We start from the raw sequence: 25,815 nt of genomic DNA, 5'->3' as shown, positions 1-25,815 counted from the left end.
CCCATTGTTTGAGGCCTTCTTAAGATTCAGGACAGAATCCAAGCCTGCTCTTAGACTTCAGCTGGGCCTAACAAGGGGAAGCCCAGAAATGCCCACAATCGCACTTCCAAAGCATGCAACTTGCAATAGGGAGGATGGGCATAACACTCTCTTCCACCCATCCAGCTAAATTTCAGATGTAATTTACGTAGTGTTGAAACTCACTGGATCCAGATTAGACCCCAAATTCCTGCTCTCCACAGGCCATCCATTTGTTTTGTGTCCTCCCACCTGCTAAGAATTTCGGCCTCCATGATTATGTGATTTACAATAGCAGACTAACATAAAACAGAATGGTAGGGGGTTAAATTTGCTAAACCACAAAAACGGGCATGGGGATTGCAGTATGCTATTAACCGTGTCGGTCATTGCGTTGCAGGCAGCACATTAAATAGATGCTGCCTGCTGTTTACATGATTGCTGCGTGCAGCCAGTGCTACCTGCGCTATTCATTGGCTGCACGCATCCGCAGGGGGGCCAATATCACGAGTGGCTAGCGCTACTTAAAGGCAGCCTGTACCTCTCAAAGGGGAGGTGCACTGTGGCTGCAAGAAGCGGTGGGAGTTTCTTGAAAAGTGAATCTGGGCTGTGATACTTTGAGGAATGGCTGAACATGCGAGAGAGAGAGCACCAAGTTTTTCTGAAAATGCACTGGAGATCTTGTTGCAAAGGAAAGATGTCCTGTATCTGCAGGGGGGCAGGAGGCCCTCCAGACATTTGCTCAGGAGGCAGTGGGAAGAAGTAGCGGCGGAGGTCAATTCCAGGTGTGTTGCTCCAAGAACACGGATGCAGTGCAGTGTAAAGGGTTAATATCTTCGCTGAGGCAACAGTTACAAGAGTCAGTTTGTTAATGGCTTTACTTCCTGGACCATTATAAATGTCCTGACGAAGGGTTTCGACCTGAAACATTGACTCTATTTCTCTCTCCACGGATGTTGCCTGGCCTGCTGAGTTTTTCCAGCATTTTCTGTTGTTATTTTGGATTTCCAGCATCTGCAGTATTTTGCTATCCCATTATAAATGTGCTTGTTAAGTTAATGCTTTCTGTCTTATACAAAGGCCCTGTCTTTAAGGCCAGATTTGTTACGGAGTTGGCTATTGTAACTACGCTTGCTGGTCAATGCTTTCTGTCTGGAAGACACCGTACACAAAGACCAGAGGAGATGGAACCTATTCCTGAGATTCGAACAAATGATCCAATCACCAACTAAGCAAAGTGAAGCCCAGACAGCCATCAACAAGGAATGCGACTAATGCATATTGAAAAAAGGTATAAGAATGTTAATATCCAAACCCCAAGCCACACGGAAGAGACGACTTCAAAGAGAGAGGGTGTCCAGTGGAGCCTTCCACATCAGCGCGTTCCAGCGTCCTTGGTTGTACAGGAAATAAAGCTTGTATTTTAACCAAGCCATTACTGTCCAAGTTTGTATAATGCATGCTGTGTGTGTTTAATAAACTGTTCTGGTTTACTAAAGCGAGCACCCTTTGTCGTCACCATTTATACCAGTCGAGTCTAAGTAAATAAGGCATTTAAAACTGCTTACAGCAGGAAGAGGTTTAATGATCTGACACGAGTTGTCAAAGGTTTCAACTGCACCATTAGCCTCGTCCACTGCTCAATTCACTACACCCCCATCACCGACCTACCAACAACCTCTATCAATCAGTACTCAACCCATCAATTCATATGGTTTACATCACCCTCACACACTCAGCAATGTTGCTACAGTGCACTCAGTGACACACTTCTGTCTTTCTTGCAGGAGAAGGTGGCGCATAACAGGAGGTAGCAGGAAAAAACTGAAGGAGGACCAGCTGGCCTGCATGTTTTAACCCCCATGGAGGAGCAGTGCTGGCCATCATGGGAAAGGGCATTGCTGAGGCCGTGGCCACTGGTGGGGTTAGAGGGATCGATGATGAGGGTATCTGCATACCTAATCCTCCTTCTTTCACCCCACAATCTCTTCTGACTCACAATCTTCAGATGGTGTAAACACATAGGCCTAGAAATTCAGTGGCGCCCCAAACCTGGGCGCTGGAAGTACCGCCCCGGAAGTAGTCGCGGCTGCCCGCCACAAATTCAGTTTGAGCACCCCAGAGGGAAGCACGGCGCTACTCGAGGCGCCCCGCATCCCTCTTGGGGCACTGCAGCTGAAGATTGCAGCGCAACGTGGTCACACTGTCACTAGATCTTACACTCGCAGCCAGCAGCTCAGAGACTGACTGCATGTATTTTAGAGGCTAGGATAGAGGAGGGACCTGCCTGTGGTGAGTCACTGGGCACAAGTGCGCAGGAGCTAGGGCGGGGGGAAAAGGATAGCACTAGTGCTAGCTCGCCGGAGGGCGAAGTCGCACACTAGTGTAGAGGAGTCAGATGAGGACTTTGATGGGCCAGGCCACAGCAGAAGGCAGATGGATGTACATAACCAAATGTTTGGTGCACTGGAAAGCCTGCGCACAATGTCAAGGAGCATGGAGGAATCTAGCTCCAACTTAGCACAGGGCTTTGCAGAGAGCATGGAGCCCATCCTTTCCAACATGGAATGATGGTCACTTCCATCAGCACACCTGTGGAACCCACCATGATGCAGCATCTGATGGCCGATGTCACAGCTTCCATTGCAGCACAAACAGCTTCCATCAAAGGTCTGAGTGCTGTAGTGGAAGCTCAAACTGCTGCCTTGCAAGCTCAGACTGCTGCCATCGTGGCTCTGGACACTACTGTTCAAAGAAATTTCCAGGGCGTCGCAGGAGCCCATCAATCTATTCTCCAACCGATCATTAAGAATGCCGAGGCACCACCCTGGGAGAGTGGCAGTGGCTCCATGGAACACAAACCAGCTGTCTTCTCTCAGGATGACAGCTTTCCTGCTCCTACCCCTGCTACTCCGCCAGTGCCCTTGCTGTTGTCTGTCGCCAGCCATCCCAGACTGCTGCAGTCAAGGCTGAGATGGTACAGTCCGAATTCGAGCCCTCTGGGCCCAGAGCTGCTCGAGGTTGGCCTCCAAGACCATCTGCGAGTTCCTCAATTGAAGGTCAGCAAACTTCCACTACCCAAGCTGTAGCCACTGGGGAAGCACCTCGTAGGAGTACTACGACAGGCAGAGGCACACGGAAGACAGGCACCAAGAGAATGTACAAGGGTGATTAGTTTATTTTTGTATGCTGTAACGTCCGTGTGTAATTGAGACACGGACTGCAGGAGTTGGTTATAACAGGTGTTTACTGAATGGAGACAAAACTGGAACTACTATACAAAGTTACTACACAGGCTTATATACCGGGGTGGTCACTACTGGTACTGCAGTATACAGGGGCTGCAGAATATAGTTCCTTCTTCAAAGTACATACACTACATATGCATTATGTAATGATTGAATTTATAAAATTGGATTTACTGGTGGTTTTTATTTTTGTGTTGTTGGAAAGAGGACAATGTGATGGTCAGTGATAGAGGAAAGGTAAGGACTGAGGCACTGTCGGTGAATGGGGAGGTGTCGTTGAGGTTACTGGTATTGCTCATTAATTATTTGATCATGTAGAGCCTGGGCACAAAGGGGCTGTCTACATTGTAGACTCCCTTCCTCTTCCTGTTCCACTTACTCCTTCTCCACTTCCTCCTTCTCCTCTTCGTGTTCCTCAGCTTCTTGCCTGATAAGTGGTGGCAATAGCTGTTCCCTTATAATGGCAAGGTTGTGCAGCATCAGATTAAAAACTTGATACCCGCTCAGCTGAGTACTGTAGGGCTCCTCCAGAGAAGTGGAAGCGTTGCTTGCGGATGCCGATGGTGTGCTCTATAAGGTTCTTTGTGTCAGCATGGCTCTCATTGTAGTCCTGCTATGCACATGTGTGGATTCCGGACTGGAGTCATGAGTGGATAATTCTCGTCGCCCAGCAACCAGCCTTTGACTTGCCATGGTGGGTCAAATACAGGTGGCACAGAGGACTGACTCAGAATGAAGGAATCTTGACTTTTGCCAAGCTATCGGGCATTCACCTGAATGATGCGCTGCCTATGGCTGCTCAACAGCTGCACATTGAAGGAGTGAAATCCCTTTTGGTTCATGGAAATGGCCGAGTTCACATGAGATGCATGCAAGGCAACGTGCATGCAATCAAAGGCACCTTGCACCATGGGGAAGCCTGCAATCCATGCAAACGCTTGCACTCGTCTGCTTGCTTGTCTCCATCAAGAGAGAATGAGATTAAACTCTTTCACTGTGTAGAGAGAGCCTCAATGACGTACTGGTTGTACTTAATAAGGCCTTTCTGGTGCAGAGTGACTGTTGGTAAACCATTTAACTGGTGTAATTAGAGGGATTGATTTAACTTAAATCCAATTAATTAAAGGGGATACTAGCATCTAAAATCGGGTAGAGGGTGTCCATAAGTAACAATAAAAAGTTTAATTAATTATATAGAATGGAGCAGGGGATGTGTTACTGTTGCGAGATGTGGGAGCCGGTGAACCCCATTGAGGCTCACGGTGATTACGTCTATGACAAGTGTCTGCTGCTACAGGATCTCCAGCTCCGTGTTGATGAGCTGGAGTCTGAGCTTCAGACACTGCGACACATCAGGGAGGGGGAGAAGTACCTGGACTCTGTGTACCAGAAGGTGGTCACACCTATGAAGTTAATTAATTCAGATGTAGCCCATGGCCAGGGTCAGGACGGTGTGACTACGAGCGAGGCAGGTACGGGGATCCAGGAGGTAGTGTTGGAGGAGCCGCAGCCCTTGCTCTTGTCCAACAGGTTCGAGGTTCTTACTCCCTGTGTGGACAGGAGCAGGGACTGCAGGGAGGATGAGCAAACTGGCCACAGCACCGTGGAACGGGGGGCCATTCAAGAGGGGGGAGTAAATAGAAATGTTGTAGTGGTAGGGGATAGTATTATTAGAGGGATAGATAGAGTTCTCTGCAGCCAAGAGCAAGAGTCCCAGAGGCTGTGTTGCCTACCCGGTGCCAGGGTTAAGGACATCTCCTCTGGGCTGGAAAGAAACTTGCAGTGGGAGGGGGTGGATCCAGTCGTCGTGGTCCATGTTGGTACAAACGACGTAGATAGGACTAGGACGCCGGTTCTGTTAAAGGAGTATGAGCAGCTAGGGGTCAAATTAAAAAACAGAGCCTCAAGGGTAATAATCTCTGATTACCTGAGCCACGAGCGAATTTGGCTAGGACAAATAAAATTAGAGAGTTAAATGCGTGGCTCAAAGACTGGTGTGGGAGAAATGGGTTTTGCTTCCTGGGACACTGGCACCAGTACTGGGGCAGGAGGGAGCTGTTCCGTTGGGACGGGCTTCACTTGGCCAGTGCTGGGACTAGAGTCCTGGCGGATCTTATAACTAGGGCTGCAGAGAGGGCTTTAAACTAACTAGTGGGGGGGAGGTTCCTAGAGAGCAAATAATAAAAATGACAACAGAGAAGGTCATAGACTTAGGTAGCAGTGGGGAAATTAAAAACCAGAGTGTGTCAGGAAGGGGCAGAAGGTATGGAGTAAAAGGTAAAGTAATAAAAAGGGCAAAAGCAGGAACTAAGTGTCATAAAACATATTTGAAAGTTCTCTATCTGAATGCACGTAGCATTCGTAACAAAATAGACGAGTTAATGGCATAAATAACTACATATGTGTATGATCTTGTGGCCATTACAGAAACATGGCTGCAAGGTGACAATGCCTGAGAATTAAACATACCAGGTTATTTAACTATCAGGAAGGACAGGCAGGAAGGAAGGGGAGGTGGGGTGGCTATGTTAATAAAGGAAGGAATCACTGTAATACAGAGAAATTATATTGGGTCAAAAGATCAGGATAACGAAACAGTTTGGGTGGAGATAAGGAATAATAAGGGGAAAAAAACACTAGTGGGCGTAGTCTATAGGCCTCCGAACAGTTGCAACTCGGTTGGACGGAGTATCAATCAGGAAATAGTTGAGGCTTGTAATAAGGGAACATCTATAATTATGGGGGATTCTAACTATCATATTAATTGGACAAATCAAATTGGGCAGGGCTGCCTTGAGGATGAGTTCATTGAGTGTATTAGGGATGGGTTTCTTGAGCAGTATGTAACTGAACCGACCAGGGGGCAAGCAACCTTAGATCTGGTCCTGTGTAACGAGACAGGATTAATTAAAAATGTCCTAGTAAAGGATCCCCTTGGAATGAGTGACCATAACATGGTTGAATTCCATATTCAATTAGAGGGTGAGAAGGTTGGATCGCAAACAAGCGTGCTAAGCTTGAATAAAGGAGACTATGAAGGTATGAGAGCGGAATTGAGTAGAGTGGATTGGGAAAATAGATTAAAGGGTAAGACGATACATGATCAGTGGTGTACATTTAAGGAGTTATTTTACAACTTCCAAAAAAAATATATTCCACTGAAAAGAAAAGGGTGTAAAAGAAAAGACAGCCATCCGTGGCTAAGTAAAGAAATTAAGGATAGTATTCGACTAAAAACAAGGGCATATAAGGTAGCCAAATCTAGTGGGAGGATAGAGGATTGGGAAAACTTTAAAAGACAGCAAAAAATAACAAAAAGATTGATTAAGAAAGGGAAGATAGATTATGAAAGTAAATTAGCAAAAAATATAAAAACAGATAGTAAGAGTTTTTATAGTTATATAAAAAGAAAAAGGGTGGCTAAAGTAAATGTTGGTCCCTTAGAGGATGAGACCGGGAAATTAATGGTGGGAAATATGGAGATGGCAAAAACACTGAATGAATATTTTACATCAGTCTTTACAGTAGAAGACACTAAGAATAACCCAACACTGGACAAACAGGGGGCTAAAGGGGGGGAGGAGCTAAACACGATCAAAATCACTGAGGAAGTGGTACTCGGTAAAATAATGGGACTCAAGGCGGATAAATCACCTGGACCTGATGGCTTACATCCTAGGGTCTTGAGGGAAGTGGCGGTAGGGATTGTGGATGCATTGGTAATAATTTTCCAAAACTCCCTGGACTCAGCAAAGGTCCCGGCAGACTGGAAAACTGCTAATGTAACGCCCCTATTTAAAAAGGGCAGTAGACAGAAGGCTGGAAACTATAGACCAGTTAGCCTAACATCTGTGGTAGGTAAAATGTTGGAGTCCATTATTAAGGAGACAGTAACAGGACATTTGGATAATCATAATTTAATAGGACAAAGTCAACATGGTTTTATGAAGGGGAAGTCATGTTTGACAAATTTGCTGGAGTTCTTTGAGGAAGTAACATATAGGGTGGATAAAGGGCAACCAATGGACGTAGTGTATTTAGACTTCCAAAAGGCATTTGACAAGGTGCCACACAAAAGATTATTGCTTAAGATAAAAAATCACAGGATTAGGGGTAATACTCTGGCATGGATAGAGGATTGGCTATCTAACAGAAGGCAGAGAGTTGGGATAAATGGTTCATTCTCAGACTGGCAATCAGTAACTAGTGGTGTTCCGCAGGGGTCAGTGCTGGGTCCCCAACTCTTTACAATCTATATTAACGATTTGGAGGAGGGGACCGAGTGTAACATATCAAAGTTTGCAGATGATACTAAGATGGGAGGGAAAGTAGTGAGTGAGGAGGGCATAAAAAACCTGCAAGGGGACATAGACAGGCTAAGTAAATGGGCAGAGATTTGGCAGATGGAATACAATACTGGAAAGTGTGAGGTTATGCACTTTGGCAGGAAAATTCGTAGAGCAAGTTATTATCTTAATGGCAAGAAACTGGAAAGTACTGAAATACAAAGGGATCTGGGGGTCCTGGTGCACGAAACTCAAAAGGTTAGTATGCAGGTGCAGCAAATGATTAAGAAGGCCAATGGAATGTTGGCTTTCATTGCTAGGGGGATAGAATATAAAAATAGGAAGGTATTGCTTCAGTTGTACAAGGTATTGGTGAGACCGCACCTGGAATACTGCATACAGTTTTGGTGTCCATACTTAAGGAAAGACATACTTGCTCTCGAGTCAGTACAAAGAAGGTTCACTCGGTTAATCCCGGGGATGAGGGGATGGACATAGGAGGAGAGGTTGAGTCGATTGGGACTCTACTCATTGGAGTTCAGAAGAATGAGAGGCGATCTTATTGAAACATATAAGATTGTGAAGGGGTTGGATCGGGTGGATGCGGGGAGGATGTTCCCGATGATGGGTGAAACTAGAACTAGGGGACATAGTCTTAGAATAAGGGGCTGCTCTTTCAAAACTGAGATGAGGAGGAACTACTTCACTCAGAGGGTGGTAGGTCCATGGAATATGCTGCCCCAAAAAGCTGTAGAAGCTACATCATTACATAAATTTAAAACAGAAATAGACAGTTTCCTCGAAGTAAAGGGAATTAAGGGGTACGGGGAGCGGGCAGGAATTTGGAGATGAGTCTAGGTTGAGATCGGTCATGGCCCTGTGGGTAGCGGAGCGGGCCCAGGGGCCGTGTAACCTGATCCTGCTCCTATTTCATGTGTCTAATTCTGTTAGATTCAGGAGATAGTTCTGTGATAGTAGATTGGCGGTTAGGATCAGATCAGCCATGATCTTATTGAATGGCGGAGCAGGCTCAAGGGGCCGATTGGCCTACTCCTGCTCCTAGTTCTTATGTTCTTATGTTCTTATGTTTATGCAGCAGTGCACTGCAAACTGCGAGAAGCTGCTTATATCTCCAGCAGCAGCCTGGAAGGAGCCATGTGCATAAAAGTTCAGAGCCACAGTCACCTTGACAGCCACCGGCAATCCTGTCCTTGCCCAGCTTTGAGGTTGCAGTTGTGATACCTGTTGTGAAGTGTAGACGTCTTATGCATCGGTCCTTGCTGAAATGTAGGTAAGAGAATTCCTGCCTAAAGATCCTCGCCGGATATGGCCTCCTGCTGAGAGCCCTTCTCCCCCCTCCTCCCTCTTCCAACAGCTTGTCCTGTTCTGCGTGGCCTCTCTTCGTGTCCCCAGTCATGCTCAATTCCCAGAGAAAGTCCTACCAGGCCTCCCATGTCTGGAAGCAACTTGTTTCAGCACAAGCTTTTAAATGAACAGAAAAGTTTAAATGAACAAAAAACAAAACAGCACCAGCCGGACAACTCCCTGTAGATCATTCAAACTTTAGCCAAGTATAGGAAAGCTCCAGAAACATATACAATTGTACCAGCAACCAGAAGACACAATCCAGCAACTAACCTGTAAGTAGATCATGATCCCTTTAAATAGTACTGGTGGAGGGTCCTTCATTTTGTTTAACGTCGTGTTCAGCTGTGCGAGGTTAAGAGAGGGCATTGGCGTCAGATCAGCATTGCACACTGATTCGCCTGATGATCTGCCTGCTCTGCATGCTGCTGGTGATCATTAGGTGTGTGCAAGCAAACCCCTTTACTAAGATGGCGTCCTGCGCACTTCCCATTGGAAGTGCGCACGCGCATCTCAGACCCCATTTTCGAGCGTTAGATGGTTGTGTAGCGCCTAAAAAACAGGCACTAGTCAACCTAATTAACCCCCATAGTTTTGTTTAATGTGTGATCAATATATTGTATTTCAAGGAATCATTCAGGCTCATGCCTTATTAGCACAGTGGAAGAAATGAAGTTCATCTTAAGGTTTTTTTTGTCTTTAATATTTTGGTGAGTTTGATTTAGATAAAGGAGGGTATTAGTATCAGGGTAAGAATAATTATCAAAACCACCTTCTTAGGACAACTAGGGATGGGAACTATATACTGTCGTCACCCACATCAAAATAAGATTTTTTTTAAAGTACTGATACATAAGTGTTTCCATTGGTGAGGTTCCTTCATTTTAGCAGAGTGGACATATGGGCGATGTCTGCTAAGTGGGGTTCTCTTGCAATGCTGGCATGTTTTAGCACCATCAACGTAATCAGTTTGTAAACAGTACAACTGCAAGGAACCTTTTTCCTGGTTTCCAATAAGTATTATGGTGTTATAATAAATCAGGAATCAGATGCAAAATTCTACACAAAGTTGTAGGAGTAGATGAGTGTCTTTGTTACCAGGGGGTGAAGACAAAATCTCAGCGTACATTATATATCACACAGCTAAATAACTTGTACCAAGGACAAAAAGTTGAGTTACAGATTTCATTAAAGCATTAGCAAACAAGGCATTTTAAATTTTAAAACATCAATTAAAAAAATGATTTGTATGACATCTTGCATCTTACCTGGCAGTATTGCTTTTGGGTAAACTTTTGGTTTGTTCTTCATTATTGCACAATATATCACAAAGTAAATAGTGCTTGTGAGAAATATGCCACTAAAATGTGCAAATACATAGTCCAGATCTGAAGGAAAAGAATATTTTTACATTTATCCTTATTATTAAGTTGTTAAGACGATTCAGTTAAATCACAATATTGGACATTCTTGGTTGTCTATTGTAACAGTGTATTGATTTAAAATGCATTAAAATTAATACTGGCCTTCAGAGTGAAAAGCAAGTGACCATTTAATGAAATTAAGTTTGACTCATTCACTGCCCTCTAGAATTTGAATTGAAAAAGGCATTTTAATCAAAAGAAAGAGTGCTTTTTATATAGGGCCTGAAATTCCTTGGGGTCTCTGCCAGTGTCCTGCCGTAACTCCGATGGCAGACCAGTGGAACCCCGAAGGAAACAGTAGAGACCCAGTCCCTTCAATTCCCGGGAGTTTCCTTAGTGCCTTGTAAATAGTAGAATGTCTATTCACCCTTTGCAAGGCAAATGAGGGACTGGAGGGGTGAGACGAGGGGCAGGGACTCCCTATAGCAGGGGGTCCTGCTTGAGCTTGGAAGGAGACCCAGTGTTGCAGTGGTGGCCAGTATGCCCAGTGAAGTGAGATTTACTAGCCTCTCTAGTGGCCTGGACCCCTAAGAATTCAAAAAACATATTTTTTAACCCCTATCGAATTGGTCCCAAGGGAACAACAGGAGGATTGCTGGAGTTGGAGGCCTGGAGAACCCCCACCTCCAAAGGCGAAGGCATTTCAGACAAAAGTGCTACCAACTGAGCCTAGCTGATACTCAGCATTGAGTTTAAGCAGACTTTGGTAAGTGGCAGAAAAAGTATTTTAAGTGCATTTACTGAATTTTAGTGAGTAAAAAAGTGAATTATTTGAAGTAAGTTAAATTTTTTAGAGTAAATTAAGCTGTTGGGGAGTTTAAACTGGAAGTAGAATCCGGGTATAAAAAGGGGCGGGCTTAGTGCAGTAGCGCTGAGTGCGGTCGCATTGAGTGTAAGTAGAGTTTGGTAAGTGGCAGAGTTCGGGCAAGTGGGAGGTGAGGGGGTGCTTTTTGCTCTGTTTTGCTTCCCACTCTCAGGCTAATCCAACACTGCGGATGCGGAGCAGCGAGACAATTCAACTGGACAGGTCCCCCAGACAGCATTCACGAGGGAGGTTGGTGATCAGCTGGTTGGTAGGTCCTCTTCCTTCTCTTCTATACCTTTAAGTTGGTAAGTCCTATTAAATAGTGGTGTAATATTATCATCTATATCGGGGCAGAGGGTCTTCATAACTAATAATGAGAAATTTAATTAATTACACAGATATGGGTGAACAGGTGATGTGTCACTGTTGCAAAATGTGGGAGCTGGTGGACCCCATTGAGGCTCAAGGTGATTACATTTGCGATAAGTGTTTGCTGCTAGAAGAACTCAAGCTCCAGGTTAAAGAGCTTGAGACCGAGCTTCAGACACTGCGACACATCAGGGAGGGGGAGAAGTTCCTGGACTCTATGTTTCAGGAGGTGGTCACACCTATGAAATTAATTACTGCAGATGTAGTCCGTGGTCAGGGACAGGACGGTGCGACTACGAGTGAGGAAGGTACAGGGATCCAGGATGTAGTGTTGAAGGAGCCGCAGCCCTTGCTCTTGTCAAGCAGGATCGAGGTTCTTACTCCCTGTGAGGGCGGGAGCGGGGACTGCAGGGAGGATGAGCAACCTGGCCACAGCACCGTGGTACAGGGGGCCATTCAAGTGGAGGGAGTAAAAAGAAATGTTGTAGTGGTAGGGGATAGTATCATTAGGGGGATAGATAGGGTTCTCTGCAGTCAAGAGCGGGAGTCCCGAAGGCTGTGTTGCCTGCCCGGTGCCAGGGTTAAGGACATCTCTTCTGGGCTGGAAAGAAACTTGGAGTGGGAGGGGGAGGATCCAGTTGTCGTGGTCCATGTTGGTACAAACGACGTAGATAGGACAAGGAAGAAGGTTCTGTTAAAGGAGTATGAGCAGCTAGGGGTCAAATTAAAAAACAGAACCTCAAGGGTAATAATCTCTGGATTATTACCTGAGCCACGAGCGAATTTGGCTAGGATAAATAAAATTAAAGAGTTAAATGCGTGGCTCAAAGACTGGTGTGGGAGAAATGGGTTTTGCTTCTTGGGACACTGGCACCAGTACTGGGACATGAGGGAGCTGTTCCGTTGGGACGGACTCCACTTGGCCAGTGCTGGGACTAGAGTCCTGGCGAATCATATAACTAGGGCTGCAGAGAGGGCTTTAAACTAATTAGTGGGGGGGAGGTTTCTAGAGAGCAAATAACAGAAATGACAACGGAGAAGGTCATAGACTTAGGTAGCAGTGGGGAAATTAAAAAACAGAACGTGTCAGGAAGGGACAGAAGGTATGGAGTAAAAGGTAAAGTAGTAAAAGGGGAAAAAACAGGAACTAAGTGTCACAAAACATATTTGAAAGTTCTTTATCTGAATGCACGTAGCATTCGTAACAAAATGAATGAGTTAACGGCACAAATAACTACATATGGGTATGATCTTGTGGCCATTACAGAAACATGGCTGCAGGGTGACCATGACTGGGAATTAAACATACCAGGTTATTTAACAATCAGGAAGGACAGGCAGAAAGGGAGGGGAGGTGGGGTGGCTATGTTCATAAAGGAAGGAATCACTATAATACAGAGAAATGATATTGGGTCAAAGGAGCAGGATAGTGAAACAGTTTGGGTGGAGATAAGGAATAACAAGGGGAAAAAAACACGAGTGGGCGTAGTCTATAGGCCTCCGAACAGTTGCAACTCTGTTGGACGGAGTATTAATCAGGAAATAGTTGAGGTTTGTAATAAAGGAACAGCTATAATTATGGGGGATTTTAACAATCATATTAACTGGACAAATCAAATTGGGCAGAGCAGCCTTGAGGATGAGTTCATTGAGTGTATTAGGGATGGGTTTCCTGAGCAGTATGTAACTGAACCGACCAGGGGGCAAGCAACCTTAGATTTGGTCCTGTGTAATGAGACAGGATTAATTAAAAATGTCCTAGTAAAGGATCCCCTTGGAATGAGTGACCATAACATGGTTGAATTCCATATTCAATTAGAGGGTGAGAAGGTTGGATCTCAAACAAGCGTGCTGAGCTTGAATAAAGGAGACTATGAAGGTATGAGAGCGGAATTGATTAGAGTGGACTGGGAAAATAGATTAAAGGGTAAGACGGTACATGATCAGTGGTGTACATTTAAGGAGTTATTTTACAACTTCCAAAAAATATATATTCCACTGAGGAAAAAAGGGTGTAAAAGAAAAGATAGCCATCCGTGGCTAAGTAAAGTAATTAAGGATAGTATCCGACTAAAAACAAGGGCATATAAGGTAGCCAAATCTAGTGGGAGGATAGAAGATTGGGAAGTCTTTAAAAGACAGCAAAAAATAACTAAAAGATTGATTAAGAAAGGGAAGATAGATTATGAAAGTAAATTAGCAAAAAATATAAAAACAGATAGCAAAAGTTTCTATAGTTATATAAAAAGAAAAAGGGTGGCTAAAGTAAATGTTGGTCCCTTAGAGGATGAGACCGGGAAATTAATGGTGGGAAACATGGAGATGGCAAAAACGCTGAACAAATATTTTGTATCACTCTTTACGGTAGAGGACACTAAGAATATCCCAACACTGGACAAACAGGGGGCTCTAGGGGGAGAGGAGCTAAATACGATTAAAATCACTAAGGAAGTGGTACTTGGTAAAATAATGGGACTCAAGCCGGATAAATCCCCTGGACCTGATGGCTTACATCCTAGGGTCTTGAGGGAAGTGGCGGTAGGGATTGTGGATGCATTGGTAATAATTTTCCAAAACTCCCTGGACTCAGCAAAGGTCCCGGCAGATTGGAAAACTGCTAATGTAACACCCTTATTTAAAAAGGGTAGTAGGCAGAAGGCTGGAAACTATAGACCTGTTAGCCTAACATCTGTGGTTGGTAAAACGTTAGAGTCCATTATTAAGGAGACAGTAACGGGACATTTGCGTAAACATAATTTAATAGGACAAACTCAGCATGGTTTCAGGAAGGGGAAGTCATGTTTGACAAATTTGCTTGAGTTCTTTGAGGAAGTAACATACAGGGTGGATAAAGGAGAACCAGTGGACGTAGTGTATTTAGACTTCCAAAAGGCATTTGACAAGGTGCCACACAAAAGATTATTGCTCAAGATAAAAAATCACGGGATTGGGGGCAATATTCTGGCGTGGGTGGAGGATTGGCTCTCTAACAGAAAGCAGAGAGTTGGGATAAATGGTTCATTCTCAGACTGGCAATCAGTAACTAGTGGTGTTCCGCAGGGGTCAGTGCTGGGTCCCCAACTCTTTATAATCTATATTAACGATCTGGAGGAGGGGACCGAGTGTAACATATCAAAGTTTGCAGATGATACAAAGATGGGAGGGAAAGTAGTGAGTGAGGAGGACATAAAAAACCTGCAAAGTGACATAGACAGGCTAAGTAAGTGGGCAGAGATTTGGCAGATGGAATACAATACTGGAAAGTGTGAGGTTATGCACTTTGGCAGGAAAAATCATAGAGCAAGTTATTATCTTAATGGCAAGAAACTGGAAAGTACTGTAGACAAAGGGATCTGGGGGTCCTGGTGCACGAAACTCAAAAGGTTAGTATGCAGGTGCAGCAAATGATTAAGAAGGCCAATGGAATGTTGGCTTTCATTGCTAGGGGGATAGAATATAAAAACAGGGAGGTATTGCTGCAGTTATATAAGGTATTGGTGAGACCGCACCTGGAATACTGCATACAGTTTTGGTGTCCATACTTAAGAAAAGACATACTTGGTCTCGAGTCAGTACAAAGAAGGTTCACTAGGTTAATCCCAGGGATGAGGGGGTGGTCATATGAGGAGAGGTTGAGTAGATTGGGATTCTACTCATTGGAGTTCAGAAGAATGAGAGGCGATCTTACTGAAACATATAAGATTGTGAAGGGGCTTGATCGGGTGGATGCAGTGAGGATGTTCCCAATGGTGGGTGAAACTAGAACTAGGGGGCATAATCTTAGAATAAGGGGCTGCTCTTTCAAAACTGAGATGAGGAGAAACTTCTTCACTCAGAGGGTGGTAGGTTTGTGGAATTTGCTGCCCCAGAAAGCTGTTGAAGCTACATCATTAAATAAATTTAAAACAGAAATAGCGAGTTTCCTAGAAGTAAAGGGAATTAAGGGTTACGGGGAGCAGGCAGGAAATTGGACATGAGTCTAGGTTCGGAATGGTCATGGCCCTGTGGGTAGTGGAGCGGGCCCAGGGGCCGTGTAGCCTGGTTCTGCTCCTACTTCTCGTGTTCTAATTCTGTGTTAGATTTCAGGAGATGGTTTTATTCCTGTTCCTGGCTGGGGTGGAGATCGCCTTTACAGAAGGTAAGTACTGTAGAAAATATAGGGACAGAGTGATCTCCTGGACGAGTTTCGGTCGCCTAGATGGGTCGGAGAGGAATTTCCCAGATTTTTTCTCCCAAATTGGCCATTGGGTTTTTTATCTGGTTTTTCGCCTCTCCCGGGAGATCACATGGGTTCGGGTGGGATGGAGAGTGATAGGAGATTTGAGGTTGGGATCAGATCAGCCATGATCTTATTGAATGGTGGAGCAGGCTCGAGGGGCCGATTGGCCTACTCCTGCTCCTATTTCTTATGTTCTTATGTTTCACTGTTACCCATTGAGAATGAAAGCTGGTGAAGTGGGAGCTTATGGATTTTTTTTTCCAGTGGCCAATTGCAAATTGCAAATATCCGGCATGGACTTGATGGGCCGAATAGCCTCCTTCTGTGCCGTATGACTCTTTGACTCTATGAGAACTGGTTTGTAAGTTCTTCATTTTCATCTTTAGTTGAGACATTTCCACAAAGGCCCACTAAATAAACCACTTCATTAGCAGTGCACCTTTCTAGCTGCACACAATCTTCCAATGCCAAGTGACTAATGTAAGCATTGTTCAATATTTTTAATTGCATTATTCAATGTTATCTTCTATTTCTGCTTGTAATTTAAACATTTGTCATTGTTAAAGCAGCAGGCTTGATTCACATCAAGATTTATCTCTTGCGCCTGGCTGAAATCTTCATTAAGTGGCTGAATCTGCTATTCTGCAATGCCACTCAGAGCTGACTGAATCGAAGTTTTACCCAGGAACGAACAGTTCTATCACGGTTTTGAAAACAATTGTCCTTTGGGAAGTGATTGAATGGATCCTGCATGTCCCCAACCATTATGAAAATAAGCCATAAAGCAATCTGCAGAAGTGCAATGTTGACTATGTTTTATTTCTGAATATGTTTGGCCTGATCCTATTTTCGATATAGTTAATGCTACTCTTATTTGATGGGCAGTATCTGTTGCTGCAGTATGCAGCTTAGCATCTGTGTAAATGTAAAAGCAAGTAGTATAACAAAGGTAAACAACAGTGACCCAGCAGACACATTTGTATATAGGGCATATCATTTTTTTCTTCTAAAATAAATATTGACATGAAAAAATTAAATGGACAAAAGTGGGAACTAGCTATTACAACAGGTTAGCCCAATATGCTTTCATTCTTGGGACCAGAGTGCCAATCTACTCTAAAGCGATAAAATAAATGCCTTTTCACTCTCTGCTAACTGTATCAGTAACACGTGAAATGAGGTTGGGAAGTCTGAGCCCATTTTCCAATGGGCATGAGTCCACAATGCAAGACAAATCCATCTACAATTCAGCACTAAATTGGCAATCTCACTTTTAGGGAGGTCACAAGGATGGTAAATATATAAAATGATAAACATTGGCACTGATGCAGCAGACAGCACTCAAATGAGTTGTAGTAGGGTAGAAGGTGCTTTACTCAGGCTATTCCTGGCATGGAATGACAGGTGCTATCACTGGATGCTTAAAGTGGAGGAGGATGCCCCAGGATGAACTTCAATCACTCTGTTGAGCACAAAACTCACCAAATCTTTAAGGAAGGTTATATTTGGGTGAAAGGTACGGGTTCTTTGGGTACCAGAAATACAATGGAGCAGAAGCAAACTCCTTCTAGGCAACAATGTGGAATGGCATTTGGAAATTCAGGTGCAGTATCTTCAGTAATTTCAGCCAAGCAAAGGAGGTCAATCTTGATACAAATCAAGATTGCTGCTAATAACGATGACTCAATTTCCTTTAAGACCAAACCTTAACATAACTCTCATCTGCTTTTTTCTAAACATATGCTGCATATGGTATTTACCCTTTTGAAAACTGAAAGTGCTCTATGGCCCTGAATTTCTGCAGAGATTGTCCTGATCTCCTGCCATAACTTCAGCAGAAAATCAGCAGAACCATTAAAGAAACTGCTGTTTCCAGCCTTTATGCTGTTTCTCTGAGGGAGTGTCAAAGTTACAGTAAGAGAGAGATCAGGACAACCCCTATGGAAATTTAGGGCCTATAAGCTTAATTATTTCTAATACTTTTAATATCACTATTATGTACACTTTGAAAATAATGATATTTGGTACTACAAAGCAACTAAAAAGCATCCAACAGCATTCTTACCAAATTGGCTTGCATTTTTATATTTGGTTTCATTCTTCAGGGCATGATTCTTGATATAAATCACTGGCACAAAGCTAGAACCATACAATAACCCTGCAATCACTGCAAGGCATGATCCTCTAAAGAAACGGGGAAGAAAATAAGAATCAGTATTATAAAAATACAGCATATTACATGGTCTATATTTTCTCCAATCTTTTCTAACATTTTGAGTAGAGTTCCTTTATCAGAACTAAGTTCTGATGGAGGAGGTCATTTTGAGCTGAAATTTCTGGCAAGTAGCCTCATCCACCTGGAGCGCATATTGGAAATTTGGGCATGCATTTTAATGATCAGAAATGCGTGCATTTTATTGGTCAGAAATACATGCATTTTAATGGTCAGAAATGCATGCATTTTAATGGTCAGAAATGCATGGGTAGCGCACACCCAAATTTGCAAAATTCTTTCCTGGTGATCAATGCTCTCCACTGGGAACATAGACTCGTAAAACTATTCCCCAGGGTCCCTGTCCAAGATGCTAAACCAGTCCTCTCTTTTGTGCTCACAGATGTCTAAATTGTCAGACTGCCTGTCCGACATATAGTTCTGGATGAGCAAAAATGTTCTCCAATTAAATATTGGGAAGACCGAAGCCATTTTTTCGGTCCCCGCCACAAACTCTGTTCCCTAGCCACTGACTCCCTCTCTCCCGAACATCTGTCTGAGGCCGAACCACACTGTTCGCAACCTTGGTACCATATTTGACCCTGAAATGAGCTTCCGACCATATATCCGCAGCATAACAAAGTCCGCCTACTTCCATCTCCGTAACATCGCCAGTCTCTGCCCTTGCCTCACCTCATCCGCTGCTGAAACCCTCATCCATGCCTTTGTTGCCTCTAGACTTGACTATTCCAATGCACTCCTGGCTGGCCTCCCACATTCCACCCTACCTAAACTTGAGGTGATCCAAAACTCGGCTGCCCATGTCCTAACTTGCACCAAGTCCCGTTCACCCATCACCCCTGTGCTCGCTGACCTACATTGGGTCCCGGTTAAGCAGCGCTTAGTTTTCAAAATTCTCATCCTTATTTTCAAATCATGGCCTCGCCCCTCCCTATCTCTGTAATCTCCTTCAGCCCCACAACCACACCCCCTACCCGAGATATTTGCGCTCCTCTAATTCTGCCCTCATGAGCATCCCTGATTATAATCACTCAGCCACTGGTGGCCGTGCCTTCTGTTGCCTAGGCCCTAAGCTCTGGAATTCCCTGCCTAAACCTCTCTGCCTCTCTACCTCTCTTTCCTCCTTTAAGATGCTCCTTAAAACCTACCTCTTTGACCAAGCTTTTGATCACCTGCCCTAACTTAGCCTTATGTGGATCGGTGTCAAATTTTGCGTCTTAAAATACTCCTGCGTAGTGCCTTGGGACGTTTTAATACATTAAAGGCGCTAGATAAATATAAGTTGTTGTTGTTGTGTATTTTCAGCATCTTCAATTTTTATTTCAGCTTTTCAGTATTTGCAAATTTTTCTTATTATCTCTACTGCTGCCATTCCATTTTTTCCACTTAATATCTGAATACTAGTGAGACCACTTTATTCCAGTTGGCAATAGGTTTCCAGCTCTAGTTTTGAAAATCGGGAATCATAATAAAAGTACAAACACAACCTCTGAAAGTAGGGCTCATCAGTGTTTGTAACATGCGCACAATTACCAGCAGTAGATTTAGAGTGGAAGTACAAGATCATTGAGAAAGCAGGGACAAATAAATCCACATTCAGATTCCTGAATTCAAACTTCATATTCCATTATGCTGGATTGGTTATTTTGCAAGATATTACTTACTATCTGTTAAAAAAAATGTAAAGCAGTGTGCTGACAAAGGGTTTACATCTGTTCTCTCCACAGTTGCTGACCTGATCTGCTGAGTGTTTCCAGCATTTTCTGTTTTTGTATTAAAAAATTGAAGCTGCTCTTAAAACACATGGTCACAGAAAAAAGTTACTTTAAATGTTGTGTTTCAAAGCAAATTAAAAAGGGGTCTGAGACAATGGCCCAGAAATTCGGGTCCCAATGCGTGAGTATGCACGGGGTACTCCCGCATAGGCCCAACGAAAGTGCCGGTTTCGTGCATGCACTGCGCATGTGCGGGAAACCGGCACTTCCGTTCCCCTGAAAGAAGGGGTTCAGTGGTCGAACGTGTGCACCGGAGAGGCAGAGCGTGCGCATCGAACTTATGTTTTTTTTGCAGGTTTCTCCGGGAGGGTAAGTCTCCAGCAGTTACACTTTTGAAAAGCAGGCGCAAGGCTTGCTTTTAACAAGGTAAGTGGTGAATTAATTAAAATTATTAAATTTTTTCCACAGGTTTATTATTTTTAAATACTTTAAAGAAAGGTAAGTTTATTTTTAGCCCCGTTAGAAAATGTAATTAATTTTTTCAAAAATTTAAATTATTGTTTAAAATAGTTCTTTCATGTAATTTATAGATATTTTAAAAATGTGATTTAAAAAAAAAATGTATTTGAAGTTTTAGTGATGTTTTGGGGCTTATAGTATTTATAGGTTTGACAGCTCTTCCTGTCAAACTTATGAATGAAGCATTCTCTGCTACCATTGGCTCTCCATGGCCCATGTGATCCCAGGGGATGCATCGAACTAACTGCACCCCTGGGATACGCAAGCACTGTGCGCCGCCAGTTGGAGGAGGCCCAGGATCGGAATACCACGCAGGCCCACAGCTCAACGGCTGGCGCGCTAGGTAAGTGCAGGTCGGAAGTCTCTGGCCCGAATTTCTGGGCCATTAATAAGTAGTTAAGATGCTAAAGAGCTACCTTTGAGGTTATTTCCCCATGGACTATGCATAATGACAGTCTCAGTAAATGACTCACACCCATTGTATTGGAGAGTCACTGGCCACAGGTGGTCAGCCTGAGGTCTGGCAAGCCTTCCCTTACTAGCTGTGAACAAGCGATAAGATACCAAGACAGACACAGGGAGGGAAGTTTTCTAAAGCAAGAAGGTGGGTAAAGAGAAAGCTGTGACTATTTTTGTTAAGGGAAAAATATTAGAATGCCAGAAGGTTGTTCGAAGCCATCTTATTTAAGTCAAGTAAGTTGACCCATTGATATGGGGTAACAGGGCATGTTCTTTATTTTGCATTATTACTCAAATATAAATTGTAATAAAGATTGAATTAAGTGAATTCAATCATAACAGTTGCTTTGCAAGTTCACCTTACTGTGAAATAGAGCAACTTAACAATTTATATCTGGTCTTACTTCAGCAAGTGTTCCCTTGGTCTGCCTTTGGAAAGACTGAAGCACACATGCAAAGAAACACAAATATCCAATCCAGATCACGAGGGGGCGCTATTGTTACATCCCTGGGTTACACGGTCACACCAGTAGATACAGGGCAATGGGTGTCAACTCCCGTAAAGGTAAGGCATTCAGACTGTTCAACTGATGCCACTGAACTTGAAAAGGAATCTATAGCAAATCAAAATTTGTAACACGTACACACAAAAGCAACATTTGAGCACTTGCAAACCTCCCAGTAGACTGCGGGAAGAAAAGTTGAAAGTGGTCTGATTAAGAGAGAAATCAATGAACAACTAAACTCTCTTGTTATTCCCTACATCATTCTGGATTTTGTTTGAATCAATAGACATTAATGATAGTACATTTAAAGACCAATAATGTGGTTTTGAACCTTCTTTAATTTGCCTCCAAATTACCTGATTTCACATAACCTTGCAAGGTCAGTGCATTTCAATATTTTAGTGCCTCTCCAGTGTGTTGCTCATTGTGTGTTGGGTGCTCCACAATGATCAGGGATGGAAAGCTGCACACCAGGAGATAATCACTCTTTAAAAAAAACCTTGTGGTCACAAGGTCTGGTTTGAGGGCTTGGCCATTCGGAGGCCAAATGAAGTGAAATGCTTCAAGGAAGGATGGAACAACAGTATTTTGAAAAGAATGCCATCCAGAAGTAAATACAAATATTTTTTGGCAGGCCTTCCCTTGGAATGCCCATTTGAAACAAGCAGTGTACGTCTGGAGTGGTGCTTAGGTGCTCCAGCTGTGTTATGGGGAGGCCTCTGATCTGAATAAAAATTGGTGCCACAATGAGACCTGTGCAGTTTGCGCAAGTTCTCAATGCACTATCGGGGAGAAATTCGGTACCTTAGCGCCTCCGGGGTGCGATAACGGGGCTAACGACTTATCGCCGTTCGTGAAATTCGCCTGGCGGCTTTGCGGTGACGGTAACCACAAGTGCCACGATCTCCTGCGCCGAGAGATTGTGACGTCATCCGGCTGCGCAGCACCCTGGACTCGAAATTCGTTTCCGCCCCCTGCAGCATCGCTGGGCGATAACACCAACAGCTGCAGGAGGCGTTGTTCGGGAGGCTGGGTGCTTCGGGAGCTGTAATTAAAGGTAAGGTCGCTGGTCTGCAGAAAAGATTTATTTCTATCCCTTAGGTTGCCGTTTGAAAATGTTTAACTGCCACAATTGATCAGCCCTGTGCTCTGTTAGAGTGCTTGGGGCTGATTGTCGCGGATCTCGGCTGCCATCGGCGACGAGGGACGTCGTTGAAATGCAGAGCCTGCAGCAATGGCCCTTCCCTTTAAGGGAGGGAAGGAGCATAAGAACATAAGAAATAGGAGCAGGAGTAGGCCAATCGGCCCCTCGAGCCTGCTCCGCCATTCAATAAGATCATGGCTGATCTGATCCTAACCGCCAATCCACTATCACAGAACCATCTCCTGAATCTAACAGAATTAGACACACGAAATAGGAGCAGGATCAGGCTACACGGCCCCTGGGCCCGCTCCGCTACCCACAGGGCCATGACCGATCCGAGCCTAGACTCATGTCCAAATTCCTGCCCGCTCCCCGTAACCCTTAATTCCCTTTACTTCTAGGAAACTGTCTATTTCTGTTTTAAATTTATGTAATGATGTAGCTTCTACAGCTTTTTGGGGCAGCATATTCCATGGACCTACCACCCTCTGAGTGAAGTAGTTCCTCCTCATCTCAGTTTTGAAAGAGCAGCCCCTTATTCTAAGACTATGCCCCCTAGTTCTAGTTTCACCCATCATCAGGAACATCTTCCCCGCATCCACCTGATCCAAACCCTTCACAATCTTCTATGTTTCAATAAGATTGCCTCTCATTCTTCTGAACTCCAATGAGTAGAGTCCCAATCTACTCAACCTCTCCTCATATGTCCATCCCCTCATCCCCGGGATTAACCGAGTGAACCTTCTTTGTACTGACTCGAGAGCAAGTATGTCCTTTCTTAAGTATGGACACCAAAACTGTACGCAGTATTCCAGGTGCGGTCTCACCAATACCTTGTACAACTGAAGCAATACCTCTCTATTTTTATATTCTATCCCCCTAGCAATGAAAGCCAACATTCCATTGGCCTTCTTAATCACTTGCTGCACCTGCATACTAACCTTTTGAGTTTCGTGCACCAGGACCCCCAGATCCCTTTGTACTTCAGTACTTTCCAGTTTCTTGCCATTAAGATAATAACTTGCTCTATGATTTTTCCTGCCAAAGTGCATAACCTCACACTTTCCAGTATTGTATTCCATCTGCCAAATCTCTGCCCACTTACTTAGCCTGTCGATGTCCCCTTGCAGGTTTTTTATGTCCTCCTCACTCACTACTTTCCCTCCCATCTTAGTATCATCTGCAAACTTTGATATGTTACACTCGGTCCCCTCCTCCAAATCGTTAATATAGATTGTAAAGAGTTGGGGACCCAGCACTGACCCCTGCGGAACACCACTAGTTACTGATTGCCAGTCTGAGAATGAACCATTTATCCCAACTCTCTGCCTTCTGTTAGATAGCCAATCCTCTATCCATGCCAGAATATTACCCCCAATCCCGTGATTTTTTATCTTAAGCAATAATCTTTTGTGTGGCACCTTGTCAAATGCCTTTTGGAAGTCTAAATACACTACGTCCACTGGTTCCCCTTTATCCACCCTATACGTTACTTCCTCAAAGAAGTCCAGCAAATTTGTCAAACATGACTTCCCCTTCATAAAACCATGCTGACTTTGTCCTATTAAATTATGATTATCCAAATGTCCTGTTACTGTCTCCTTAATAATGGACTCCAAAATTTTACCTACCACAGATGTTAGGCTAACCGGTCTATAGTTTCCAGCCTCGGATCCCGGCAGCGCTGCACGGGACATTATGCAGTGCTGCACTTATACCTGGCGCTAATTTTTCCAGCTTTCAAAATTTAGCGCCCCAAACGGGGCGATACTGAATTTCTCCCTCTATGTGCTTCCCCAGTCCACAGGCTTACACAGTGAGCGTCAAGTGCATAATCTCAGCGCCAATAGCACAGAGCTTGATTTGTCTAAAGGGCTGCAAGCACTCACCATTGGATTATCAGCCCCTTAAATCACTTTCAATAAAACCCACATCAACAATACTTACACAAGCCTTTTCTTTAGTGGACTAAGTTTGTCTACCCAGGATTCATCTGATAAGACAGCTTCTTCATCAGTATTTATATTCTAAATTTGAAAAAAAAGTTGTTAGACTTCCCAAAAATGTCAAACTTCTAGTTGTAACAGCTTACTTCCTTGAAAGGAATAAATACAAATACAGTTTTAGAAAATTCCAAAATCCAGAAGTCAAAATAAAACCTTAAACATTTTTAGATACTTGTGCTCCTTTAACATTTCTATCTTATAGTATAGGCATTATGTATTAGAGCTTGTGGCGTGGAGCTTGGCAGGCATGGAGCACACATCGGGAATGTGGATGTGGAGGTCAGCTGGTCACGGAGGGCTTTCAGGACTGAAAATTAGTAAAATCTACAGCCATAAGTTAAAAAAGTTGTTAAAAATTCAGAAAATGAGCTTTTGCAATATTATTTTCATATCAGAATAGAATAAGAACACAAAAAAGTGTGGAACAAGAAAATGCCATTAGTCCCATCAAGGTTGCTTCTTGCACATACAACACACATAGGATCTGCATCACTCAATGGATCTCCTGATTCGTCTATTCAGGCACTTAACAGCAATGCATGTGTATGTTATTAACTTAGTAACAGTCTCCCTGATAGAGGGATATTAATTTTGGAAATATATTAAAACATTCTGAAACTATAATTTCAAAATATAACTTTCCTGAGATGAATGAACCACTTCTTGTAAAATAGATGTTAATCTATAGCAGACAGAATTTATTAGTCATTTGTTTGAATCAATAATGATCTGAACTCCTTTATTCTCTACATCTACATCTGATACCTATTTTCTAATGGAAAGATCTGCCAAAGTTAAATCTCAATAAATCAGGGCCGCAATCTAACTTCTGATCTATCTGCCTTCCATTTGCTCTACATTGCTCTGTGTCTGCTCCCTTTCCAAAGATTCCAACCCTTTGAGTGAAAACATTTCTCCTCATCTCAGGTCTAAATGGCTGACCCCTTATTTTGAGACTGTGACCCCTAGTTCCTGTTAAGAAACCTCCTTTCTCTTCTGGTTCACAATAACACGTTTCAAGTAAGCACGCGATTTCGTAGTGGAGTATACGGAACAGACTTTATTGCTATACAGTAAAGGTGACCAGTCTTAACTGTATACAGAGAGTGGATATTTAGTTTCTGTATCTTTCGAGTACACTCTGACAAACTGTTGAAAACCATGCTCCTTTATACACCATATATATATTTTGACTAGAACAAAGGAAAATGTCAAAATGACGCATCTATTTCCCAAATCCTCTGAAAAGAGTTCCCAATTGTTTACCTCAGAACTATTCCCCTTAAACGAGACTTCCTGACCTAACATTTTCGAGCATCTTTGACCAATTGCCATCTGTATCTAATGGATACCTACTTTCCATGTTTATTACCCTAAAACTAAACATTAACCATTCATGGGTGGTGTCATCACTAACTCTTATTCCCTTACTCAAGCACTTTACATTTCAGAAAACAAGCAATGGCTTTTCCTCAGACACTTCAATGTCATCCTGCTTA

General features: G+C 43.5%; 1 protein-coding gene across 3 annotated transcripts in view; it reads right to left on the bottom strand.

The window, feature by feature from the left end:
• tmem144b (transmembrane protein 144b) overlaps positions 1 to 25,815 on the bottom strand; it is a 175,608-nt gene that overhangs the window by 16,854 nt on the left and 132,939 nt on the right. For 2 of the 3 annotated variants that reach the window (XM_086010601.1, XM_086010610.1), the window contains exons 8-10: positions 24,258 to 24,337; positions 17,800 to 17,918; positions 10,186 to 10,305 (exon numbers count right to left, since the gene is read on the bottom strand). In XM_086010601.1, the coding sequence (XP_085866727.1) occupies positions 10,186 to 10,305; positions 17,800 to 17,918; positions 24,258 to 24,337 (319 nt within the window). Of the gene's footprint in view, positions 1 to 9,180; positions 9,263 to 10,185; positions 10,306 to 17,799; positions 17,919 to 24,257; positions 24,338 to 25,815 lie in introns of those variants that run through there. The other variant, XM_086010619.1, reaches the window with a different exon arrangement.

This window comes from Somniosus microcephalus, chromosome 2 (genome assembly GCF_052327205.1).
Source record: "Somniosus microcephalus isolate GS21.2 chromosome 2, FLI_Smic_1.0, whole genome shotgun sequence".
Taxonomy (NCBI): domain Eukaryota; kingdom Metazoa; phylum Chordata; class Chondrichthyes; order Squaliformes; family Somniosidae; genus Somniosus; species Somniosus microcephalus.
Note: the sequence above shows the minus strand (reverse complement) of the source record. Positions and strands in the feature narration are given on the sequence as shown.